Source organism: Microdochium trichocladiopsis (assembly GCF_020744255.1).
Source record: "Microdochium trichocladiopsis strain MPI-CAGE-CH-0230 chromosome Unknown B0I36scaffold_12, whole genome shotgun sequence".
In the NCBI taxonomy this organism is placed as follows: Eukaryota; Fungi; Ascomycota; class Sordariomycetes; order Xylariales; family Microdochiaceae; genus Microdochium; species Microdochium trichocladiopsis.
In genome coordinates, this window is record NW_025763555.1 from 431,453 (window position 1) to 455,150 (window position 23,698).

A 23,698-nucleotide genomic window follows, 5' to 3' on the forward strand; every position below is an offset into this window, starting at 1 on the left:
ACGAGATGGCGGAGGATGCGCCGTCCCTTGGTGACCTTGACCGCCAGGATAGGCGTGAGGCCCGTGGCGGCCTCCCATACGTACAGCCCGGATATGATGGTCTCCTGGATGAAGCCGGCGAGTTGTATCTTTTCATACACATCAAAGGCGCCAAAGTAGGGGTCGGGATTGCCGCTGTTACTGGCGAGGAACAGGATCGACACGGGAATGTGGAGGACGACAAAGTTGAAGACGATCATGACGGCCACGAGCCGGGTCTTCCAGCGGTCAGTCACGACCAGCCCCAGACGCGAGTAGAGCACGACAGACTGGCCAGTCACCATGGCCCACCACCCGACGACGGTGACGACGCACATTGGCAGGTTTGGCGCAAGCGCGAAGAACCGCAGGAAGACGGCGATGGTGTGGATGAAGATGCCGAATGTCGCGACGAGCAGACTCCAGAAGTAGAGCCCCTGCTTGCGGCGAAAGATGCTGAAAATGGCGATGGTAATCTCCACAGTGTTGTAGATGGCGACGGCAAAGAAGCCCGCAATCAGCATCGCGATGGGCAGCGACACATCGATCGGCCCCGTCTCTCCCGGCATGGTTGCCACGGGTTCGCCGCAGCTTCGACGCTTGTAGGGCTATCGGCACGCGCCAGATCTCATGATGGTGTGTCTGCAGGGTTGTTGACAGCGACCAGCAGCAGCGCTTTGTAGCCGAGTCTTAGTCGTCAAACGGACACGACGGACGCATCTTGACATGTCGAGGGCACAACCGGTGCCAGGTTTGCTTCCGACATGTGGGCGCGGGTCCCTGCGGTGGTCCAGCTGAGGTTTTTATGGCTGCCAGCTTTCCCCCTAGTTTCCGGGGGAGGTTCCTCAAGTCCGACGCTGCAGAAGCCCTATCACGCGCCCACTTTTCGGTTTGTCCTTGATGACGGACAGTCCAGCCACCAAACCCAAATGCAAGGCCTGTGCTTTCCCAGCCGCTCGCAAAGCAGGACGCCATACCTACTATGGTACAGCCCCGCGCGCACATATGCGGGGGAACAATAGCTTGCAGTTTGCTGCGCACGCCAGTCGAGGGCGGTGTGCTGCTTGACACAAAGCAGGCGAGCCCCCGAATCAGGCCCCCGCTGGCAAGCGGAAACGCCACCCGGCTGGTTTGGCACCTTATTTGGCTGCGCGGTCCAGAGAAGCTACCTACGCCCCGGCTCGTGCCCGGATTGGCTGTGTGAGCTCGACGCCGGGGCCAGTCATCCTTGACATCTCGATCCCACATTCGCCTGCCACGAGGTATGGCATTTTAAACATCTAATTCCTACAGCCCCGTCCCTAAGTGCCCACCCCGAGCGCATTTCGCGCTGCTTCGCCACCCGCGAGTTTCGAATCATCCCCAGGAACCCGCTTTTCACGATCCCTAGGCCGTCGTTAAAAGGCTAAGAGGGAAGGTACGTGGGACGGCATGTCATTCGCTTGGGTCTCCTGTGGACCAGGAGCCGAGCAGAGTCTGGGGCGTTGTAGAGTCCGGGGCCGGGAGCCTTAAAGAGTCGGAGCCGTCCGGGCCCAGAAGTGAGCGGGAGTCGCCGCGCGACTCTGGCCAAATGCTACCATCTCCCACATGTAGTCCGAGCAGTAAGACGACACGGCCGGTCACGAGCTCTGGTCGTCCCAGCGATCGCTGCCGTAGCCACCCCGTCGCCACTTCCATTGAACCCAAGTCACCTATTGTGAAGCAGTCACCCGCATATACGTTTTATTGTGCTACGAACTAAATCAGATCATGGGCATGGCAACCTTATGGATACCTGGACTTGTGCTGACAGCCCGGGCGTGATGGTAGCCGTGGGGAAGATCAGGCAGGGACTGGGACTGGCTGGCATTTGCCCAGCCGGTGATGCTGCCTTCCTCCATCCATTTCTCGCAAGCCTGCAAGCTTTGCGGCTAAAATCAGCTTGTTTAGTAAACAATAATCACTCCGCGTCCAGCGGACAAGCATAGACCAATAAATATTACGTAGCGTAGTCTCACACCAAAAGATTATATATACTCCAAAGATAATGTCACCGACTATAAAGATCCCTATACCGAGCATATCTAATCGGTGGTAGAGATAGTCCACCGTATAAGAGTGGTTCATCAAAGTATGATAAAGAGCCGAACATGCAAAGCAAATGGTCGCCGTAAGCATAAAGGACGAGAAAGCAACAAAATCGGTGCTAGTGACTCTGGAATGTTTGCTAGCAAGGTACTGCAAGATATACCACTCGCCGAGGAGGAAGACAACCGCCGGAATGAGATGGGAATATATGTTGACCGTCTCGTTGTGGAGATACCACCAACTGCGGAACGAGGCGCGAAACGAGCCCGATATGGGCCGGTAACCGTGAAGGATCCACTGATTGTTGTCGTGTTGAAATCATTCTGGCATCTCGTCGAACGAGAGAAGAGCCGGGCGTCCTGCCTCACCGGACCCGGATGCGTCGTCTTCCATTCCCTGCCCTTTGCGCGCCACTGACTCCTTGGGCGGAGACGGGGTGTAGACGCCATTTACTGTCGCGCCTGGTGATGTGTAATGTCTGAAGGCCGGGATTTGAGAGTCAGTAAGAATCGAAGAAATGCGTTTCCTCTTTGCTGCGTAGTCCTTTTGTGTCTTGCGAAGTTGGGCCGCGGCTCTTTTCTTCGGTTGGTTGGGGCCGCTAAGCGCCAGCCTCGCTGGGCTGGTTGCATGGGCTCACTCACACCTCTTCGGAGACCCGGCCGGATGGACTTTTTGCCAATCAACGTCTGAAACATCCTAGTCTCCGATGCGCGCTCCTCGGCTCGGGCCGTGTGTCAAACAGCTGCACAAGTTGCAGTCCTCAGGAGGAGCACGGGGAGGAGAACCGCCCGAATATGCCTACGACGGCGAGAATTATGAATGCAGTGATGTCTGCCATTGCTAATATATGTGAAAAACTACGCTTCCCTTTCCAAGTGTCGGCGAGCAAGCAAGCAGACTCAACGACCAACACGGTGAGCGTGGTGGTTTGTTGTGCTACAACCTCCACTTGCGAAATAACAAACTCAATGGATGTCTTGTCTGCTGGCAAGCAAACAATTTCGCAACCCACGGAATTGATAAATGCCCTAAGCCGGCATATCCTACGTGGGAGTGAAAAGGACGTCGAGGTGTGCACGGGCGACACTGTATATGTGGCACATGTTAGACCCTGGAAGTTGACTAGATTCTGGGGTGGAATATAACAGTAGGCCCGCCCGCCTAAGACTGTAGTAGTAGGTTTCTCGGGTAAGTCAGAAACTAGGGCCAGAGCGTTCGGTGTGCACATTCTCCATCAAACCCTTTATCAATGCTGCTCTTCACATAGGCTGAGTCGAATCGGGCTGCCAAACTCAAGTACACGGCTGCATACACCGCATTGAGTGCCATACGACCATCCTAAAAGACAACATCCAAATGCAGTCGTGTCAATATTCCTCAGAAGGTGTGTGGCGTCCTTACGTCTCGCTGATCTACGGACTTGCGGCTGTCAATGTAATGGTTAATAGCTCTGGTAAAGTGCAGCGTCGAGGGAACTGAAATCATGTAATATATGCTATATGGCATCTTTCCCATAACGTTCGCAAGTTATTCACCATTATGACTTATCGCCTTAATGAACTTTTCGTTAAACCACTAGTCTATTCTACAACTCAAATCAAGCCGTTCTAGGAGAGAAGGCTTTTACCCCCGTTCTTGGACTAACATCATTATTGATTTTATTATAATGGACGGGATTCCCACGCAGGTTGCATCTACGGGGTAATCGAGGATAGCTCCAGGTTCAAGAAGTCTACGATTTCTCATTTTGATTTCGTCGCGTGTTAACTTAACCCTTGTTTCGGTTTCTAGGTCTACCGACTCGCGGAAGACCTCTATAAGTTGAGAAGCAAGGACGCTCTTGTCCTCGGCCACGTCCAGGTCTACGCCTTCCTTGCACCTCGCCGGCAATACCGCCGCGACTAGCAAGCGGTGAACTCCCTTCGGTCGCAGTGGTTGTTTTGTCCCCGACCAGAAGAATCCTCATTCGCCCCAGGACACCCCTCGATCAGTGTTGCTTTGGTTTCCCAACGGAATGACTCCTTGCTGCATTACAATGAATTTTATGTCACCCAGGTCCATGTTCTAAACTGTTAGGACGCCTGCTCCGTGGGTGATACGTCACCCGTCTTACATCGGAGTTCGCGCAGCCCATGGCCACTTACGTGTGAATATCGATTCATCTTCGATCCCCGGGTTCGGATTATACAAATGACACGATTCGCAAACGTCTATGTTCCAGCCTGGAGGCATCCAATTCAATGGCGTCGTAATCAAGTTCGATGAGCTACAGTCCTTTTAGTAACTCCAAGTCTATCCATCACTTCATAATCTCTCAATCACGCCCGGGCACGTAAATACTTCCGGCGAGAGTGACGCGAGGGAGTAGATCGTGGACGTTTCTTGATACTACCACTCATACATGTACTGTACAGTACTCCACTTTGAACCGAATCTCTTGGACTTTGCACCCATTTTTGACCATTCCTAAGGATCGTCTCTACAAAGCGATGCCGTAAAATCCTTGGGAGCTGGCACCTAGTAGCATAGCCTCGCGTAGACCGGACCACCGGAAAGCGCGAGATCTCGTCTACCGATCGTCTGTTCCACAAGCCTCTATCGTCCTTGCTGCTGTGCCTCCAGCAAAACTCTGCCAACAAATGCGAGAGTTTCCTGGTTTATTGGATTTGCTGGCCACAAACAAGGCAGTCCAGAGGCTCCGTCCACTTCTTGAGACCCCCGGTCACTTCTTCCCGCAGATCAGTAATCTCGACAAGTGGCGGACTGACGTCACTTCTCATGATGGCAGAGAAATAACCCTCGTATGGTTTTGCCTTCTGGGCATCTGATTTGCGGCCGCGGCCTCTCCTTTTTGGTTCGGGCGCCTGTCCCGTGCGCTCTGCCGTGATAATGGGAAGCACGTTGACGACATCAGCCATTTTGACGGTGTTTTGCTCCTCGGGCTTCACATCAATAGAGGGATCGGCCGTTGTTGCTGCTCCGAACTCGCTGGGCGACGGAGGCAGGCAGCCAGTCTCGTTATCTTGCTCGTCCTTGACGGGCGTCGGCTTGTGAGGCTTGTTAGTTCCGAGGCGTGCGAAAGTGCGGAGTAGAGCTTCGTGGACCAGGCAATCGTCGTGCAGCCACTTGCGGCACGCCTCGTTGGTACAGCCAATGAGCTTCTTGTCGGCGTTTTCGGGACGATTGCAGTGGCAACGTTCTTCGGCGGACTGTTATCAATACATGAGTCAGCAGCGTCTCAATAGCAGGCAATTTCCAGAGTCCTGTGCGAATGTGGATGGCATACCGAGAGGTCCATGGTTCGCACGTCAAAGGCTTGGCGCCAGTACAGAGCCGGCTGTACTTCATCTTCATTTGTCTCGTCCCACTGATGAACAGTTGCGCTTGCCGTGACACTGGCGACGTTGATGACATCCACTGCAAAGACGACGAATGTCAGCTATCCACAAGATACACACCACACCAGTTTGGGCGCGCAAAATTCCTTACTGTGATTGGAAGCGATGAGCTCGTTGTTGCCGTGGTAAGGCTGTCTACCCTTGATGACCCGTTTTCCTTCTGTCGTGCCAGCCGGCAGCTCGTCAGGCCAGTACATCCAGTAGACGCGCGCATACACGTGATGCTCGTCCGCAGCGCGAATTTCGAGAATCCTTGCGACCCAGTCGTCATCCGACTTCTTTCTAGGTTGACGGGACTCGCCGGGGTTCTTCTGGCGCTCAATAGTGTTGTCATTTGCGACGAAGACGAAGCCCTCGCTGTGGTACTTGACACCATTCACTACGCACCATCATGTTAGTATCGAGGCACGCGTTATCAGAGGACGAAGCAGCAGATATTACAAAACATATGGATACAAAGAGGGGTGGTGTGGGGGCGCGTACAAACGAAGCTGTTATATCTGGTCATGTCCATCCACTTGGCAAACGGAGCGATCTGGTAGTGGCGGTCCATGGTGTTGTCCTTAGCGTTAAACTTGCCGATGGGAGAGAATGGCGAGACCTGGAGGTCAATTTTTGGCGGAGGCACGGGCCGATCCTCTGAGCCGCCACCGCGGCGCTTTGTCTTCTTCTCCTTCTCATTGGGATCCGGATGTATAACAGTGAACGGGCAGTCGGCCACGTTTTCAGTGGACTCCTCCGGCCGAGGCCGCTTGCGAGCGGTGGCCATTGCTGCAGAATCGTATGTTCTTCGAACCTTGAAGATTGGCGTGCTTTTGGCAGCAGCGTTACCAGTTTGCTATGCCGATATTCGCGCGTGGGATTCAAGCGACGTGTCTGGGCCGCGTGGACGGCTGAGCAGTAGCCGAGGAACAGACGGTTAAAGCTCAGCGCAATCTCTTGGAAAGGAAAATAGAGCAAATAGGCCCAGGCAGCAGCGGAGCGTCTGCAACAAAGCGCCGCGTTGGAGTTGCGCGCAGCCTCGGAGGGGGGTGGCAAGTGCTGTGCGGATGGCGCAGCAGGAGCTACTACAGGATCCGCAGCTAGAGAGCTACGCTGGCGTGGCGCACGCGGCAGGGGACCCTGTCTCTATCCAGCGGCAAGAAGGAGGGATACTGCCCACGATGATATGAGACTTGCAGCAAGCAAAGAGGATGGATATCGGCTGCTATGCGCGGCGCAGGCGAGGAAAAGCTTGTAAAGGTGTGTGGGCTTGGTTGGGCGGTTGATGCGGCCCGAGGTGCTGACTGACTTGCAGACGCCGACGCGCGCACGGCTTCGAACAGGAGCAAATTCAAGCTGATTCTGAGGGATCGACGAGAGCGCAGGCGTTGTCGCGATTTGACAGGCGCGATGATTGAGACGGAGCGGCGCGCGGCGGTGACGCTCGCGTGCAGCGGCTACTCTAGTGGACAAGGGTGTGGGCCGGGGGGCGGCGCGGCGCGTGGAATCAGCTCGTGCTTGGGTAGGTGGGCAGGCAGCACCATCTAGCAACTCGACAAGCTGCAGCTCGTCAGAATGCGCTGGCCACTGTCCTTCTCGTTACGGGCACCCGCCAGCACAACACCACCCCCTCCGAAATCCTGGTGGCGGGGGTGAATCGTGTCAGCCAAGCCCAGCCGCCTCTGCTTGTGTGTTCCCCCGCCATGCTGGGCACCACCACAGCGACCTAAAGTCAGATTCTCCATTAAGGCACCCCCAAATGCAGAAGATTACGCCGAGTATTATACTTACGCGCCAATCCCTCTGGACCTGTAATGCGATACGCAGAGGCCTAATTCGTGACAACGCGAGATCCCCCGATGATCATTACCAGGGCCTTCTGGATGCTGGACAGAGCTGGCATGCAGACCAGCTACGCGCTGGAGCTCGGCCATGTCCGGCCCCACTCCGCATATTCTGTCACCACTTTTGCCGCCATCTTGGCCTCACAGTCTTAACCTCCACCGCCGCCATCCGGCCCCGGCTCCGCCCTTGCATGCGTGGTAGCTTGCCCCGCTGCCGGCGTTCCTACGACCCAGTACCGCGTGCGGTGCATTGCCGACGAGAACGACTGTAGTCGCACTTCTTTCCAATACGTGTGGCCTATGCCTGCCGAACAGTCCTTTTGGCCGGGATCATGGCTGACCGCCTCTCTAGCCCGGTGCTTCTGAATCTCTTCCCGCCTTCTTGTCACGAATCAGCACGCTATACAGCAGAATCCGGAGTAGACCTGCAGCTTCGTGATAGTTGGACTGCCGCCCACCGGGGGCTCTGCCTCGTATGGGTCCACGTGCCCTTGGAAGCCTTCTGCTGCTGCTGCCGCTGCTGATTTGACCGCCTGTAGCTGGCCACCCTTGAGCCGGTGCCTCGTAGAACCCAGAGCACCCATGCATATGGAGCGAGCCATTCTCCCCACGCTCGCAGACCAGATGCTTGGCCATCGTTTGCAGGCAACGTCTCGCTGATCACGGTGGGCCCGCTTTCTCAGTCTCCCGCCCACCTCCGTTCGGGACACCAGCTAGATGTCGCTCGAATAGAGAGTCCGGTAGTGGATTTCTATGGAATTCAAAGAACACCAATGAGTTTAGAAAACCCAAAGCTATCGTATATTATGATGGGAGGAGGATGCCGTGAAGACCCTTTTTAATAGGTAGGTGCACGAAGGCGTACTCAAGGACGACCTCTTCCTTTTGGAAAGCCCCACTCTGCCGGGGTCCTCGCGTCCTGTGTTGGGCGCTCGCGATAGCCCAATTACAGGTATGATCCAGCGTGTTCTATCTTTCAAGCATATCCATCGCGTCTATCACTCTTGGACGGCAGCTTGACATTTGGTCAGTGCACCTCTATCCTTGTCAAGATATCTTCCGTTGCCGCACACTTGGTGGCGCAGCCTAAGGTCTCGTCAAATGCTGGTGAACTACTATGTATCGTACCCGGCTTTCTAAAGCGATCCATGAGTCCGAAGGCACTGCAACCATACGCTCTATGGCGAAGCGAAAGTTGTCTGGTAAAGGGGACATAGGATTGGTTGCTGAGAGTTGCGAAGAAGCATTCCTCCAGCGATATCAACAGTCCAACAAAGGAGCACTTGCCCGGCCTCACCAGTATTGCTGGCTCGGATGCATCTTGGCGGTGGCTCCGAGCCCCGGGGATCCTCACATGTTCGAATTGGTGCTCTGAAGCTCGTCCTCCTCCACTCGTCCAGGTATTCGCGGAATGGGAAGCATCAACATTACTCCAGTCTTTGTCGCCCCTGAGAGGGCATTCGCAGGGCTGCCAAGCCGATCTGGCCACATGGGGCGCGTTCGTGGCCTGTAAACCCCAAACGTACTCGACCTTGTTCTGCCTGCGTGCTTCGCCAGTAAGCCGGTCCTCAAAGTTCTGCGGGTTGTCACAGTTGGCCTCATCACCCATATCAACCTCGAGCTGCTGAATGACTAGTCCTCGAATGTGTCGACATAGCTCGATAGCCACGTGGCGATAGTCAGCCACGCTCAGCTTCACACCAATACGCGCGGTCGTGACGGCTACATGCCTGACGGTCATTACCAGAAGCATGAACGTCATACAGGAGGGGGTGACCACGTAAACTCAGCGATGAAGGACAAAGGTATATGGTCAACCGGATTCCCTTTACTCTAGATAGTCACCTCCTTTGTACTTCAGCGAACAATCTAAGTATCAGTTTCACACACACTTGAACTGGTCACTCAATTGCCGAGACTATTATCTCTTCCAAGAGGCACGACAACGCCCAAAGAGAGAACGACAGCAAGAGTTAGTGATATTACAAAGGTTCAACCTACCTTTCCAGAACAGCAACCTAGCGCCCTGCCAGTCGGTTGACCCCGGAGGCTGGATCGTGACACTGGGCTCCGTACGGTGAAATAGCGTGTCGGCAATCGGGTCTATAGCAGATGAGGACATTGTATGTTAGGTCTGCGTAAAGCTGTAGGTATATCAAGACCGGATCGGGATTATTCTCGCGGTCCGGCGTCGTCGCGGAGTCGGTTCGTAACTGGTTACTCATCGTTCTACTATAGGCTGTCCTACTGCTGTCGGGTTTGTGGATTCATCGGTGGATCACATTTAGTGGAAAATATGGGGTTAGAAAGGGAATCTGGGGTAATGAGGTTGAGTAAATCCGCGGGAAAAGGGGCTGGAATGAGACAGACCTGCTACGTGCACAGACCTTTCGTAGGACATGACATGTCCAGGAAGGCAATGAGCGAGACTTCACGGCATGCAGGGATTCTGTTGGAGATGTGGGGCGCGTGGATCCCTTGGATTTCACCTAAAACCGCCCTGGAATAAGACAGTAGGAGTCATTACTTAACGTTGCAAGACATCAAACCGCGTTGCGTGGACGAAATTGATATGTGAGGTCCATGTGAAGCGAAATTCAAAGTAAACACAGGCTGTCGCCAGCTGCCAAACGCATGTCCCACTTTTACAGGGCCGTCATCCAGTTGCGGAAGGTTTTGCGGCTGGCAATACAAAAGTTTGGACCAATCAGAGACCGAAAAACTTATTTGCAGGCTGGCACCAAAACCTCATATTCGGAAAAAAAAACTTATGGATTAATGTATAGACAGCCTTCGGCTGAAAAACTTATGGACAAGAGCGAGGAGAAACAAGAGCGAGGAGAAACAAGAGCGAGGAGAAATAAAAGCGGTCATTTGGACGGCGAAGTCTTAAGCAGGCTTTGCTCTCCTGAGAAAGGGTGCGTTGCCGCCTTATGCCTGCGGCCGTCTCATGGCCAGCAGCTCAGCCCACAACTCGTCCATGTGGAAGGTGGCGGCGAGGTGGCCGCCGTGGAGGACGCGGAGAGCCGAGTTGGCGTAGTTGTCGCGGAGCCAGCGGTACATATCGTGGCCGAGCTCGTCCTTGTCGCTGGCGACGATGAGGACGGGCGGGCGGCGGTGGTCCGCGTCCAGCTCGGCCGGCACGAAGCCCCAGTCCGAGTGCAGCACGTCGCTGCCCTCGAGGAAGCCGTCCCAGCTGCGGGCGCAGCGCACCGCGCCCTCGGCCATGCGCTCCAGCCAGCGGTCCTGGGTCAGCGGGGCGGAGCCGTCGTCGCCGTTGTCCTCTCGCTGTCGCGCGAGCCAGTCGTCGAGCTCCCGCCGCTCCTCGGCGTCCATTGGCTTGACGATGAAGTCGTGCATAAAGGCCTTGGCCGTGGCCACGTCCTTGACCTTAGACCCGATGGCGACGCTCACCAGGCGCGGCACCGCCCGGAAGGGCAACCACTGGCTGACGGGGCCAACCGAGATCCAGTTCTGCCAGGTCATGCTGCGGCTGTAGCCGGCGTGCGCGCGGAAGGGCGAGAAGGGCGCCAGGAGCAGGAGGCCGGCGATGCTGCGGCCGATGGGGAAGAGCCCGTAGGGGGCGCCGTAGAGCATCTGGGCCTGGACCGTGCCATACGAGCCGCCCGCGACGTACAGCGCGTCGAGGCCGCCCGGATGGAGGTGCTCGAGCAGCCGCGTCATGTCCTGGCACAGGCCGACGTTGTACGGCGCGCCCCGGATGGCCGACGACTCGGCGTTGCCCGGGAGCGTCGGGCTGATCCAGTGCACGTCCAGCTCCCGCAGCGGCGCCGGGATGCTGCGCGCCATCCCAACCGAGAGGTAGCCCGAGAAGAAGAGGACGACGGTACGGCTGGCCCGGTTGCCGTTGTCAGCGTAGACCAGCTGCCGGTTGTTAGGCAGCTGCAGCGTGTGCTCCTCCTCGCGCATCGCAGTCCCCGTGGCTTGAGGCATCGTCTCTGCCGGTCGCTAGCGCATGCAATGAAGGGCTTGCTTGAGCACGTGTCTTCGTGGGCGATCTGCGGTGCGCCAGATCTGGCAACGTCCTGTACGTCGATTGATCTCACGAGGCGCTCAAGTAGCTCTGGCTGTCCGACCCTGTAGCAGTATGCGGCGCAACAACAGGCAGCAATATTCACGGTTAGAGGGGGTGGGCCGTGAGGGAAGGGCTGGCCACGACAATCGCGAAATACGGTGTTTTACAAGGCCGCCAACCAGTTGCGCAACGTTTTGCGAGGTCCATACGAATTTGGGCCAATAAAAGCGCGAGAAACTTTTGAGCCCCATAAAACTGGGGCCCACTTTAAAACCGCAGGCGTCCAATCGTTCAACGATTTGCGGCCATCTGGACCAATCAGAGCTGGAGAAACTTTTTGACCTGTCTGCACCAAAGCATTAACGTAGAGACAGCCTTCGGCTGAATTAATGTATAGACAGCCTTCGGCTGAATAAGATTTTCGTGCTCTCCTGGTATCCTCTTTAATAAAGGGGAAATATGAACAATACTTCCAGGATATGTGTAAAGCTACATCATGATGGGAAATGTAGGAATATGAATGTGTTCCTTCTGGTCCTAATAGCAACTCTAGATCCTCGTACAGCTGAGGCGTTAGCTTGGTAATCCGGTGGTAACCAAGCGAAGTTCCTCCCGTCCCGTGTGATCCAGTTGCCAATAGTACTTATACCATATCTAGCCCGACTATCTTCGGGCTTAGTAGTCACAGCAGAGTTTCTGCTTCGGCTATCTGCCCTTAGCTGATTTGATTCAGTGGTAGGAAACTTACCGACGTTAGTCGTAATGGTTGGGTTATTAATTAAAGTATCAATATCGAAACTTCATAGTAGCACACCCGTGTGCGCATCCCAGATCTTGACCATCTTATCCCCTGACCAGCTGCAGACCGCAGACCGCAGGAAAGAAATCAATTCAGATCTACCACCTCGTGGTCATAACTTTATGTCCTTGTTCCTTGCAGTTGCTTGCCTTATATGGTCTGCGTTCCGCCTCCGCACTATTGTCCAGTCATCCGCCTTGCCAGCTGTTGTGCTGACTGATCACGACGCCACCAAGGGCATCGTTGACCAAACCAACTTGCACAGCCTCCACTGGCTACGGTAATCGCCGGCTGACTAACGCGTCCATATACCTGTCCCAGTATGGATTCAAGGCCTGGCAGACTGAACCACGTGCCGCACGCCCTGAGTCAGCTTCGGGTGGTCCAAGATGAGGAGGATACCGCCATAGGTGTGCTCAAGAGATATTACGAGCCCGCAATTCTGGACGAGGTGTGGTTCTCCGCGTCTGGAGCCATCATGGAACCCCACCTCTTACGACAATTCATCCAGGGATATCGCATTGAAATATCGGCGCTTTGAGCTTGGCGGATTGGTCCACCTGGGCATGTTATCAGTCCGATGCGGGGTACAACACACACCGGCCTGTTCGTACGCTTGCTCACCCACGAAGAGCTTGGAATTGGGGGGGACAAATTGAGCTTGAGAAACTCTCTCTACCCCCCCTCAACCACTACTCCTGGTTGCACACGACTGTTTACCGCCACGACCAAACTCATACACTGCATGATCCGGACTCTACACCGCCAAGATTTCTACGACCAGCATACATACCTGCCGCCCCCCCCATTGCCCGCCACGGACTGAGGGCAGGAGACAAACCATGCCAACATTTCGAAAAGCAACCGGGGGGAAGGCCCCTCGAAAAACACTTCAGCAATCGTGCGCGATGCGAGATGAGACGCCGATGGAGCTCGAGGAGACAGCCGATTCCTCACAGGGCTGCCCCTGGGGCGCAACCTCTATCCCTCCACTGCATCCGACGCAGAACAACCAGAAGCCGAAGCCCGACATTCCCGACTCCGTACACCTGCTGGACAAGGTCCTCCAGACGACCAAAATCGAGTAGACAGAAATTGTCGATCGTTCTGTAAAGCTCTTTAATCGCGAGGACCTTGTTGCTCTAGTGCCCGGAACACTACCTACAGTGGGGGCGCAAATAACGCGAATTTCTCCACAAACGCGCACCGACGCGCTCTTGCCACCTCCAACCCATTCAGCATCACCACCTTCAATCGACAATGGCGACACCACAACGACCATTGAAGCCATTTAAAAACATTCCACGCCTCGCACGAGGAACCGCGTTTGGGCAGCATTTTCCGCTGGTAAAAAAGCTGCACTAATCGCCGAGGATGGGGGGATTCCGGTAAGCCTTGTGTATGGCATCAAAAGACGGTTCACAGCGCAGGATTGGGGTGTATCTCCTCCTGGCCGAGGGCGCCCCAGCCTCCTTTCTTCGCACAATAAACGGCGCATCAAGGATGCAATCAATGACGACGCTTTCATCTCGATTAGAGAGCTTAAGAAACGGGTTACTCCTCAGGTTTCTATCGACACTATAAGGCGGTACCTCAAGGCGGACGGAATTATGCACCGTAAGGCTGCACAGCGCCCCTTTCTAACAGAAGACCATGCTCAAAAAAGACTCCGATTTGCGCAGAAGTATCATGATAAGCCGCTTACGTGGTTTCGTCGTATTCTATGGAGTGACGAGTGCTCTATTCAGCGCAGAGATGGGCAGAGTCAGAAGTGGGTTTGGCGGCCAAGAGGTCTGTGTATGGCCACAGGCACTGCCAGTGTGGTGCAGGCCTGGCACCGATTTGGTGACGATATGGTGGAGATTGGAGCAGACAGAGCCTCGTGACCGCCGAGGGCCACAAATGTCCGTTAACGAGAAGTGGAGTATGTGGATTGGCAATACCGCGTCGAGCCGCCCTTTGAGGTTGCCTAATGCGCCGGAGACGCCGGAGAAAATGAGACACGTCATAAAGCGTGGGAACCCTCAGATATCATAGTATGATAATTCTCTGGTAGTTGTGCCATCGCATCACATGGCTTGTCCATGCCGGCAATCCTGATCTTCCTATACATACCAGGAAACTGGAATCGGCTCAGCTGTCATCCTGCACGAAATCAGAATGACCTGTCGTGAACTCGACACATGTGTTATTGTGGAAACCACCGGCACAAAAGCCTCTGTCATTTTCTTGACTCATTCGGAATGTCCGTTTTGATCATCCACGAACGGTCAGCTGACAGTTCATGGTTCCAGCAAGCAACCTCAGCGGCGGTAGATTATGAAGTGGTCTCAGGAAGGTTTCTTCGCAGCAAAGGTGTTCGATACTCCGCAGATATGCTTCGCCAACCTCTCTTCGGGAACGTGGCGTGCTAAGTTAGGCTCATTTCTTCACTTACCCCAGATCCTGCATCTCGATCTTGACTGTCATGTCTCCCATTGTCATATCGCTGCGCCCTCGCCCACGCTGCTGGGTGTGCTGCTTCTCACAACGATACCGAATGCATATACCAGACAATCATGTTCTGGAGCTTATGGTCGTCGATGCCTCACTGCTACCGTGGTTGTCCAATGACTCATTGCCAACGCCACGAAGCCTACTGTACCGCTTCCCCCTCTTCATCAATAATCTCTCATAGGTAAGGGTCTCCCTTCTCACTGGACCGTGTCGTGCCAGTGATTAGCTGGTGATGTTCCACTGCATGGAACGTAGCTGTGGCCTCTTCATCCCCCGTTACCAGAATTGCATAGACAGCCACATCAGTCGTCTTCACGTGGGTCCCAACTTCCTGAAGGCTTACACGGATGGCTCTTATAGCGATACTTAAAACACCATCGCCGCCCCTCCCGCAGTCTCCTCCTGATAAGATATCGCCCGCCACCTACAGGAAAAACTCGAGGCCAGCTAAGCCTATACTTATGTTGGAGAGCCTTCCTACGATGACTGACCTTGCTACGTGCCACTTTTGCAGTCACGGCTTCATTGAGACCAGCAAACCCGGGCGTCATAAGATTCAGCACCATAGGCTGACGTCGCGGACCATTTGACAGCCACACCATCGCCATAGGGGTTCTGCAGGGTCTGCGGCCTTCTAGACGATCGAGTTGGCGCATGGCCGACCGAAGCATCAGCGCATACTCCGCGACTAGGCCGACTCTCCCGGACTCTCAGCGATGAAGGCCTCATCACCATAGACGGCGAACACCCGGCCCATGGCGACCACGATTACATTTTCTATCCCTACAGATATGGAGTTCAACGACTGGCTGCAATCTACCCGGACGATCTTGAACTCGTGGCTGCCCAGTGTGCTCTGAAGGCTCCTAATGGTGATTTCACCACGACAGCCCGCCAGGAAATGGCAGTCGATATTCTACTCTTGCCGATGTCGGTCATGTGATACCTATGCAGCTCAACCGTCGAGCGTATCGCGTCCATCATATTGGGAGCGAGATCCATGCGGGAGTTGAAGCAAAGACTATACCAGACCACGTTGCGACCTGGAATCGTGTCTTCAACTATAGATATCACGCCTTGGACTTAGGTGCACTCCTGGTGGGCAAGCGTGGCAGTCAAATATATATCTAGATATATTCCGACATCGACTCGCATTATGACTTCGCGAACCACGTGCACCGTCTGGCCCTGTCTCGCCGCGGGGTACCCCTTTCGCCGACGACAGGCGAGACGGGCATTATGAGCCGACACCAGATCAACGAGCACCGTAGCTACGCCGCCGTATTCGACGAAGAGACCCGTGCCGCCGTCGCATCGCACCCAGCGGTGGCGCTCGTCGAGCGTGACGGAATCGTCAACATTGGGCACCAAGTGCCTATCGATGGCGAGGATATGAACTACGAGGACCGTTCCGGTGGCAGCAGCCTCATCAGCCTGGGCGACGAACTCCTTCAGAGCGACGCGCCTGGGGCCTCGTTTCCATGTCGCTCAACTGGACCTCGGGCACCCCGCTGGCCGCCGATGGCTACCGCTTCTACAAGGATGGCCAGGGCCAAGGGCTGACGGCCTACGTGGTGGACTCAGGCGTGCGCATCACGCACGGCGACTTTGAGAAGCGAGCGGGTTATGGCGCCAACTTCGTCAAGACGGAGGAACGCGTAGATGGGAATGGCCACGGCACCCACGTGGCAGGCACCATTGGCGGCAAGACATTTGGCGTGGCCAAGCAGATCAACATCATCTCAATCAAGGTGCTTGATAAGAACGGTAACGGCCCCATGGCGCAAACGCTCGAGGGCTTCCAATGGGCCTATCAACATACGCGCCGCAACAAGCGCCTCAACAAGTCGTTGGGCAAGTACTCGGCCGGCGGCACGGGTGAGAGTAGCGCAGCGATGCGTGATGCGATCCGCGAGATGCAAAAGGCCGGCATGGCCGTGTTCGTGTCGGCGGGCAATGACGCTACGAACGTGGAGAAGGCTAGCCGGCCAACATGCCCGAGATCTTTACGATCGCCTCGGCCGGCAACACGCTCTTGCGCGCCCGCGATAGCAACTACGGCAAGCTTGTCGACATGTTTGGTCCCGGTGTGGATATCCTATCGTGCGGCCACAAGTCGGACAAGGCTACCGCCAGGCTGTCGGGCACCTCACAGGCCGCGCCGCATGTCACGGGTTTCGCCAAGGCTACTGTACAGGGGATCTCCGGCAGGGTTCTTCGCCATTTTCTTCAGCTGAGCAAACTTTCTCGGCGATCCGCCGATCAAGAGACCTCGGCATGATGCTCAAGCCGCAGGCACAGTCTTCTTGCGCAGTGTAACACTCATCTCAGGATTGAAAGCCAATGGCCAAGGCTCTACCCCCAGTAACTTACCTTGTGGCGAAGACGGCACAGGCTTCAGAGTAGTGTGAATGCTCCACGGTGGCCTCAAGCACAGGCCGAGGGCGAAGACTTCAATAGGGTTGTCAACCTAGCTGATCAATTGGGGAGCAGCTGAGCATGAATCTTTGCACCGCTCGGCCTAGAAAAGCGCGTATTTGTGCGCGCATACATGTGCACGTGTGAGAAAGACTTGTACAGTCGTGGATACCTGTCCGCAGTTCGGAGCTTCCGCGCACCGGCTACTGCTTAGGTAACTAGTCGCTGACAACCAACAGTTGCTTGGTCGTTGCCATGCCCCACCACAGAAATCGTAAAATCGGCCGCTGGCTCCTCTCCATTCCGATCGCGATCACCCTACAACGCAGTTTATCATTTCGCAGCGACAGCGAGTACGCGATCACCAGCCACCACGCGCAAGGTCCCCATGGCCAAGGTTCTCTCGTGGCTCAAAGAGGTGCCGCACCCCATCACCATCGCTACGGAACCGCCAGCCGTGCTCGGCAAGCGCCGACGAAGTGCAAGCTCTAGCCGTCCACCAACACCACCGGTATCTTCACATCAGCTTTCCATGGCAGCAGAAGCAGGCGGCATGAGTCCAGGTTCAGACCGCACCAACACGCGGCAACGGCAGCGAAGGAGGTCACGGGAGGACGAGAACGACTTGGAGGACTACCCGGCCAGTGGCGATTCCATACAGCACAACACCCCTCGCGCTGCGAGAGTAGCCCATCCACGACTTGATCGCACGCCGACTGCATCGTCAAGTGCCAGCCGCAGCGACTGGTCGGGCCAATCTCGATCATCTCGATCACCGACGAAGCGGATACGCCGGCTCGAAGTTGCACGCAACAAGTCCTTGGTGCTGCAGATTGACCGCGCCGATCTACGCATGCCGGCCGCGCTCAAGAATGAGCTTGCCCAGCTTCGACAATGCAGCCGGGGCGACAAGGTCATTCCGCCTTACCTGCAAGACGAGCTGACGAGCCAGCGCGGAAGCGACGAGACGCTATACGATATCACCGACGCCGCCTTCGCCACCAAGGAGGACGAGTTGACCATGGCGACGGCAGGTTTTCCGCTCTTGTCGATGCAGGCCGTGCGCGATATTTCCTTGGAGGCAAAAGAGTGCTACAACCACGGCCATGCCGAGGCGTCATGGAACATGCTCGTCCATTGGCCGCTCCTGGCGCTCGCTCTGGGCCGAAACGAACAGCAGCCGCAAGATCCCACTCAGCCTCGCGTGCACGCCATGCCTTGCACCATGGCGCGGCTATCTGGCGATGCGCGTGGCACCAAGATGATCGACTTCTGCCTCTATATCGATCCAGCGGACGGATGCGATAAGGACCGCATCGACGAGCTGCGGGCGCAGCGCCCCAGCGAAAACATCAACCACACCGACTACACACCTCTACGGGCACGGCCCATCGTTCTCAGCGCCGAGTCTAAGAAACCGGGTGAACAGCTTGCTGAGGCGCATCTGCAGTTAGCTGTGTGGCAGGACCGCCAGCTGCGGCTGCTAGAGTCGGACATTGCTCCTGAGCGGAGAAAAGACACAATGATCGCTTTCCTCCCGTCGCTCGTGATTCAGGGCCACGAGTGGTGGTTCACCGCGGCCACACGGCACGAAGGCGCCACGGTATGTCATCATCCTCCGAAATCTCCCCTTGACATCCCAAGCTGACCAGTCGCACGTCGTACACAGATCCTCTGGACACAGCAGCATATTGGCAGCACCAGCACGCCACTAGGGATCTTCCAGATCCTTCACGGGCTGCGACATATCGCATGCTGGGCCAGTAAGATATACTGGCCCTGGTTTTGCAAGCACATTCTCAGGACATCGATGGCGTCGACAATGATGATTGAGTCGAAAGCCTAGCGTGACCTTGCAGCGCCAAATCCTATCATTGCTATCACTGTTGACACGTCACACAACTTGGCTCAGAACAACGCCATCCAGGAATGGCACGAGCGTCTCGTTGAGGGTCGATGCAGGCTGGCTTCTGAAGTATATATATGCCGACCGCAGATCTCATCGTAGTAGTGATAGGTATCAAGACAAATTGGAACTGAAGCTGTTCCCTTATGATGATCATTTTCAATACTGTTCAACCGCAGCGAACGGGTGCGGGCTACTTCTTTCACGCCTTTGGCTTCTACACGAATCGTCTTCACTGTCTCTGCCAAGATGTCCTACTTGACTGACGCGATCGTGTAGTACAAGGATTGTGAGCAGGTCATCGGCGGACGGCGGCATCGAATCGGGCGAACGTTGAGAAGTATTTCGATCCCAGCAGCCCCATGCCCGAAGTACACAACCTTTCTGGATCTGGCACGAGAATCTGTAGTTCTACTAGTAGCTGACAGAAATGCACACGGTCGTCAGCCGGGACACTAGGCCAAGGCAACCAGCGTCTTCTGTCCTATTAGATCCAGCCGCTGCTGGCTCGCGAGCAAGGCCTGTGGCCACTCATCCGCTAGACTGGCAATAACCTCCTTATCTACTGCTTGATGACAGTGTGAAGGCTTTCCAGGCTCGATGATTCCGTTCAGACGGTAGTGCCGCAGTGATACAAGGTGGCCTATTCGAAGCCCAACAGATACGAGATGCGTTGCAGGATGCAGCAATGCAGACGTTGGACCTAAGTCAGGAATCTATACGTAGAAAACTTGGTACCCTCTAAGGGTACCAAGTTTTTTTGTATGGAGGGTACCAAGTTTTTCTTTACTACTATGGTACCTCGATTTCTTGTATAAGACTAGGTACTAAAAGTTTAAGAGCCTGTTTAGAGTAAATACTAAGATCTAGTAATCCTATAAATATTTCTTAATTTGGGCTATTACTTATAAAGTTATAAGCGACTTAGGGTAAGCTCCCTAGTTAAGGAACCCTACTGTCTTATTCCACCCCGGATTTGAGTCAGTTTTCAGGGTTCAACATGCCCCACATATGTAATGCCGACCGTGCATCCCTCGACGTCCCTCTCATTCCCATGTAGGACATTGTCACGATCCTGCCTCCGGGGTCAACCGTCTGGCAGGGCGCTGGGGTTGCTGTTCTGGAAGATAGGTAAAGCCTTCGCAATCTCACTTAACTCCTGCTGTCGCTCTCTCTCGATGGGTTGTCGTGTCTCTTGGGAGAGATACCAGTCTCGGCAATTGAGTGACTAGTTCAAGTGTGTGGTGAAACTGATACTTAGATTGATCGCTGAAGTACAAAGGTAATGACTGTCTGGTCAAGGAAAGCCTCCAAGCTATATAGTCCTTTGTCCTTCATCGTGGTTACTCCATGGTGGCCATGGATCGTTGGATATGTTGGTGATCTCATATCCAGGGTCGCCTGGATATGTCCATATCCACATATCCGTCTTGCTGACATAATGAGATGTTTACGTAAGTCGGCCCATGACTCCTTCACAGCCCCCGCTCTTGTCCACGGCCTGGTGCTGCGGCCTTGTTTGTCCTTCCCTTTTGGCCCAAACAGGGGATTACCCAATCGCCTGGCCACTACCTTTCCCCCCGTGGTCCGCGCACCAGCGTCCCAAATTTTGGCAGGTCTCGGATGCACTCCTTTGATTCGCGTTGTCTTCCCAGCCCAGGGGGGCCTGATGCAAGGTGTTCATGCATCATTGACCGGTCAATGTCTGATAAGCCGGGCCCAGGAGGATCCCAGCCCTTGTTCCGACGGTATTTGCCCTGCATGGGACGACAGCGTGCAACCCGATCTTCGATATGATCTCGCCCCGCCGTCGTGGTACAATCTCGTGCACTGGTGACACGACAGGTCATCCATTTCACGAATGAGCGACATCAGGACCCGGAATTCGCAACGCCGCTGCACACACGGCCATTCTCCCTGCACCCGACATGATTCTAGTACGACTCAGGTACTACTACACCGCCGGTACTTAGCAGATATGCGTCCGTAGACGCATAGATGGCTCCATTGGAAACACGGCAACGCGGCGAATTGCATTGAGTTTCCGATAGCGCCGGGGACTACGGCTTCTGTCAGGGCCCGGGATGGCTCGAGGGGTCCGAGCCGCTGCCCCTGCACCAAGCACTTTGCGTTGGGGATCACCATCCAAGGACAAGATGGGCGAGTACTGGCACGCCCTGAATGGCTAAGTACTGGATCACTGACCCCACGAGTTCTCAGGTGCCGCTTTGCGGCCCAACTGAATGCTCCTCGACGTGGAAACATGCGGGGGATGGCATCGACGACACAAGGACCCCGCATTGCAATGTGGGATGAACCCTTGCCAGACCCATCCCGAACATCTGATTGCTCAAGTGTTCAAGGCGCACGACTCGTTGCACAAAAGACTGCGTTCTTCACCGATGCCAGGAAGCCTTTGTTGCACAGGCACGGACATGATCTGATCGAGCTGTCGTCCGACCGTGTAACTTACCCTGCCACAACCAGCCCAGTATAGTAGCAGCAGGGAGGGGTACCCGGCTGCATGCAGCAAACATGGCCACCGGCATCCCAAGCCAAACCGCTCCGACTTCGCAGTTGCCGCTCGACGACCTGCAAATCCAAGTCGTCTGGGACGCCGGCGACTGGTGACACGACAGGTCATCCATTTCACGGATGAGGGTAGTTGCATATAAGCTCGGCAGCGTCCGCACTTTCCATTACACACAAGGTCTTGCCTCGCTTCGTCTCACCACAACCACCAGCCATCGAACAGAAGCTGGGGGTCAAGACCCCTGGCCGCTGTGTGTGGGCTGGCCAAGGCAGCTTAGCAGGGCTACGGGTGCTGCGAGTACCGCAAAGTACCCACCGCGATCCAGAGCTCTACCATCGTCATCCGTGCAGAGGGCTGGCGCGAGGATGGCAAGGAAGGGCGACATGTGCCAGGCGGGAGGGGAGGTACCTGGGCCACGGGCCACGGGCCACTGGGCCAACTGCAGATCTACCTTGCTACCGACCAGCGGCCTGAACGAATCGCCCAACACATACCCTCTGCCAGTCAGCCAGACATGGGAGCATACTTGAAGGGCTGGGAGAAGCGCTGGATCGATGCCGGAGCTAGAAGGGAGTGAGTGATATCTGTGATCACGTATCCCACAGCGGCATGTGCAAGACTAGTGTACATGTGATATCAAATGGTTCGCACCGCTTGTCGGGGACATTGTTGGCCAAGCCAACGAATTGTGCAGATGTCCTTGAACGCAGTGGTGCTTGAGGGATAGCCTCACCTGAACAGTTCCCTTCTTTCCACTAGAGTATGACCGTTATCACTTTCTCATAACGTAATCCACGGGTAAGCGGGTCACACGGGTGAACGGGTCACCTTCCAGTAACTCGTACGACAATATATAAGACAATTTAACCACAACGCCTTAAATCAATTCAAACTATTCAGAATCCTCTTCTTCAGAGGCAGATACAACTTTCTGACACGTACGAGCATTATGACCGGGCTCGCCGCAGACGCCACATCGTCGCGCGCGCGTTTCGGGCCTCCTCGTACGACCACTACTCTGACTCGTTTCCGCCCTTAACTGCTCCGTCGCGTCGATTTGAGCCTTTAAATCTTTTGCCTGATCAATTGTTAGGGACCCTCCTTTCTGTAGCTGTTTTCTTTTCGTACGACGACGGCGGCTAAGGCGGTCGTTTGCATCTCGAAGTTCGGCGAGGTCATGGCGCATAAGGGTCTGCTCGTGCACCATCATTGTGATTTCTTTATTAAGCTGCCGTAGGCTCTCAATAATGGAGGACGGAGAGCTATTCTGGTGTCGTACGATGCGATTTTTGATATACTCTGTCTGCGATTCGGCCTCAATTGGGTTGTTCGGCGTCTTTGAAACCCAAGGGGGTGGTAGTCCAGCAGAGGAACCTGGCGGTGTTGGCGTGTGAAACTTTACATCTAGCTGCGAAATCACATAATTCGGGTCGTACGGCACTAGGCCGGTTGCTCTAAAGCCTGCCTGGATGTTTGACTTAGTTATCGCAGCGTCGTACGCCTTATAAAAGGCTGGGAGGAAGTCCTCCTTTGAGATGTGGGTAATATGCGCCCGCATGAGACCCTCAATTTCTTTACCGTACGCCCGTTTAAGAGGGCTAAAGCACCCAACATCGAGAGGCTGGAGCTTATGTGATGAATGAGCAGGCATACAGAGCATTACAATGTTCTGTTCCTTGCAGTAGAGCTCGAAGTCGACGGAATGGTGGCTCTCGTGGCCGTCGAGGATGAGGAGGCGGTAGGTACCCTTCGTACGACTCTTCGTATGGAAATCGAAGTGTTTTACCCATTCTAGACCTCTCTCGTTCGTCGTCCAGCCGTTCTCTGAAAGCGCGATTACCCAGTTGGGCGGTAGAGGGCTATTCGCGGTCCAGGAGTCGAGGTCGACCTTCCCTGCGAATATGATGTATGGTGGGATCGAATAGCCGTACGACGCGATACCCTGGATTACTGTAACCCATTCCTGATTGCCTTGTTGTACGGCTCTTGGCCTCCCGCGTCGATCGGAGGTCGTAACGACAGTTTCGGCGGAGATCTTACCTATCGCGAAGCCCGTTTCGTCGAAGTTATAGATGTCGTTATCGTGGATGCCGTATTTCGCGATTATGTTTCGTACGAGCTTAAACCACGCGCGATACGCGTCCGGATCTTCACAGAGGACTCTCTGGTAGTCGGTTCTTCGATTAAAACGCGTACGGAGC

At 55.1% G+C, this 23,698-nt stretch overlaps 4 protein-coding genes across 4 annotated transcripts; 3 read left to right on the forward strand and 1 right to left on the reverse strand.

The window, feature by feature from the left end:
* Window positions 1–4,309: 4,309 nt before the first annotated feature.
* On the reverse strand, window positions 4,310–6,408 carry B0I36DRAFT_43090 (BAH domain-containing protein). The gene is made up of 4 exons (XM_046162560.1): window positions 5,967–6,408; window positions 5,575–5,862; window positions 5,372–5,502; window positions 4,310–5,294 (listed from the first exon to the last, which is right to left on the reverse strand). The coding sequence occupies exons 1-4, from the start codon at window positions 6,250–6,252 to the stop codon at window positions 4,743–4,745; spliced, it is 1,257 nt and encodes a 418-aa protein (XP_046005758.1). The 5' UTR covers window positions 6,253–6,408; the 3' UTR covers window positions 4,310–4,742.
* A 7,217-nt stretch (window positions 6,409–13,625) lies between these two features.
* On the forward strand, window positions 13,626–14,212 carry B0I36DRAFT_43122 (uncharacterized protein). The gene is made up of 2 exons (XM_046162574.1): window positions 13,626–13,761; window positions 13,827–14,212. The coding sequence occupies exon 2, from the start codon at window positions 13,834–13,836 to the stop codon at window positions 14,179–14,181; it is 348 nt and encodes a 115-aa protein (XP_046005759.1). The 5' UTR covers window positions 13,626–13,761; window positions 13,827–13,833; the 3' UTR covers window positions 14,182–14,212.
* Window positions 14,213–15,879: 1,667 nt separating this feature from the next.
* B0I36DRAFT_368750 (peptidase S8/S53 domain-containing protein) lies at window positions 15,880–16,921 on the forward strand (the record flags this gene model as incomplete). Its single annotated transcript, XM_046159664.1, has 3 exons — window positions 15,880–16,048; window positions 16,096–16,610; window positions 16,643–16,921. The coding sequence occupies 3 exons, from the start codon at window positions 15,880–15,882 to the stop codon at window positions 16,919–16,921; spliced, it is 963 nt and encodes a 320-aa protein (XP_046005760.1).
* A 690-nt stretch (window positions 16,922–17,611) lies between these two features.
* On the forward strand, window positions 17,612–18,904 carry B0I36DRAFT_254052 (uncharacterized protein; the record flags this gene model as incomplete). The annotated part of the gene is made up of 2 exons (XM_046150796.1): window positions 17,612–18,661; window positions 18,728–18,904. The coding sequence occupies 2 exons, from the start codon at window positions 17,612–17,614 to the stop codon at window positions 18,902–18,904; spliced, it is 1,227 nt and encodes a 408-aa protein (XP_046005761.1).
* Window positions 18,905–23,698: the final 4,794 nt, after the last annotated feature.

Coding starts and splice junctions, on each gene's coding strand:
- B0I36DRAFT_43090 (XM_046162560.1), bottom strand. CDS start 6,252: ATGGCCACCGCTCGCAAGCGGCCTCGGCCGGAGGAGTCCACTGAAAAC. Junction 5,863..5,966: donor CAGATATAACAGCTTCGTTT/GTACGCGCCCCC, acceptor GATGGTGCGTAG/TGAATGGTGTCAAGTACCAC. Junction 5,295..5,371: donor TGCGAACCATGGACCTCTCG/GTATGCCATCCA, acceptor TATTGATAACAG/TCCGCCGAAGAACGTTGCCA.
- B0I36DRAFT_43122 (XM_046162574.1), top strand. CDS start 13,834: ATGATAAGCCGCTTACGTGGTTTCGTCGTATTCTATGGAGTGACGAGT.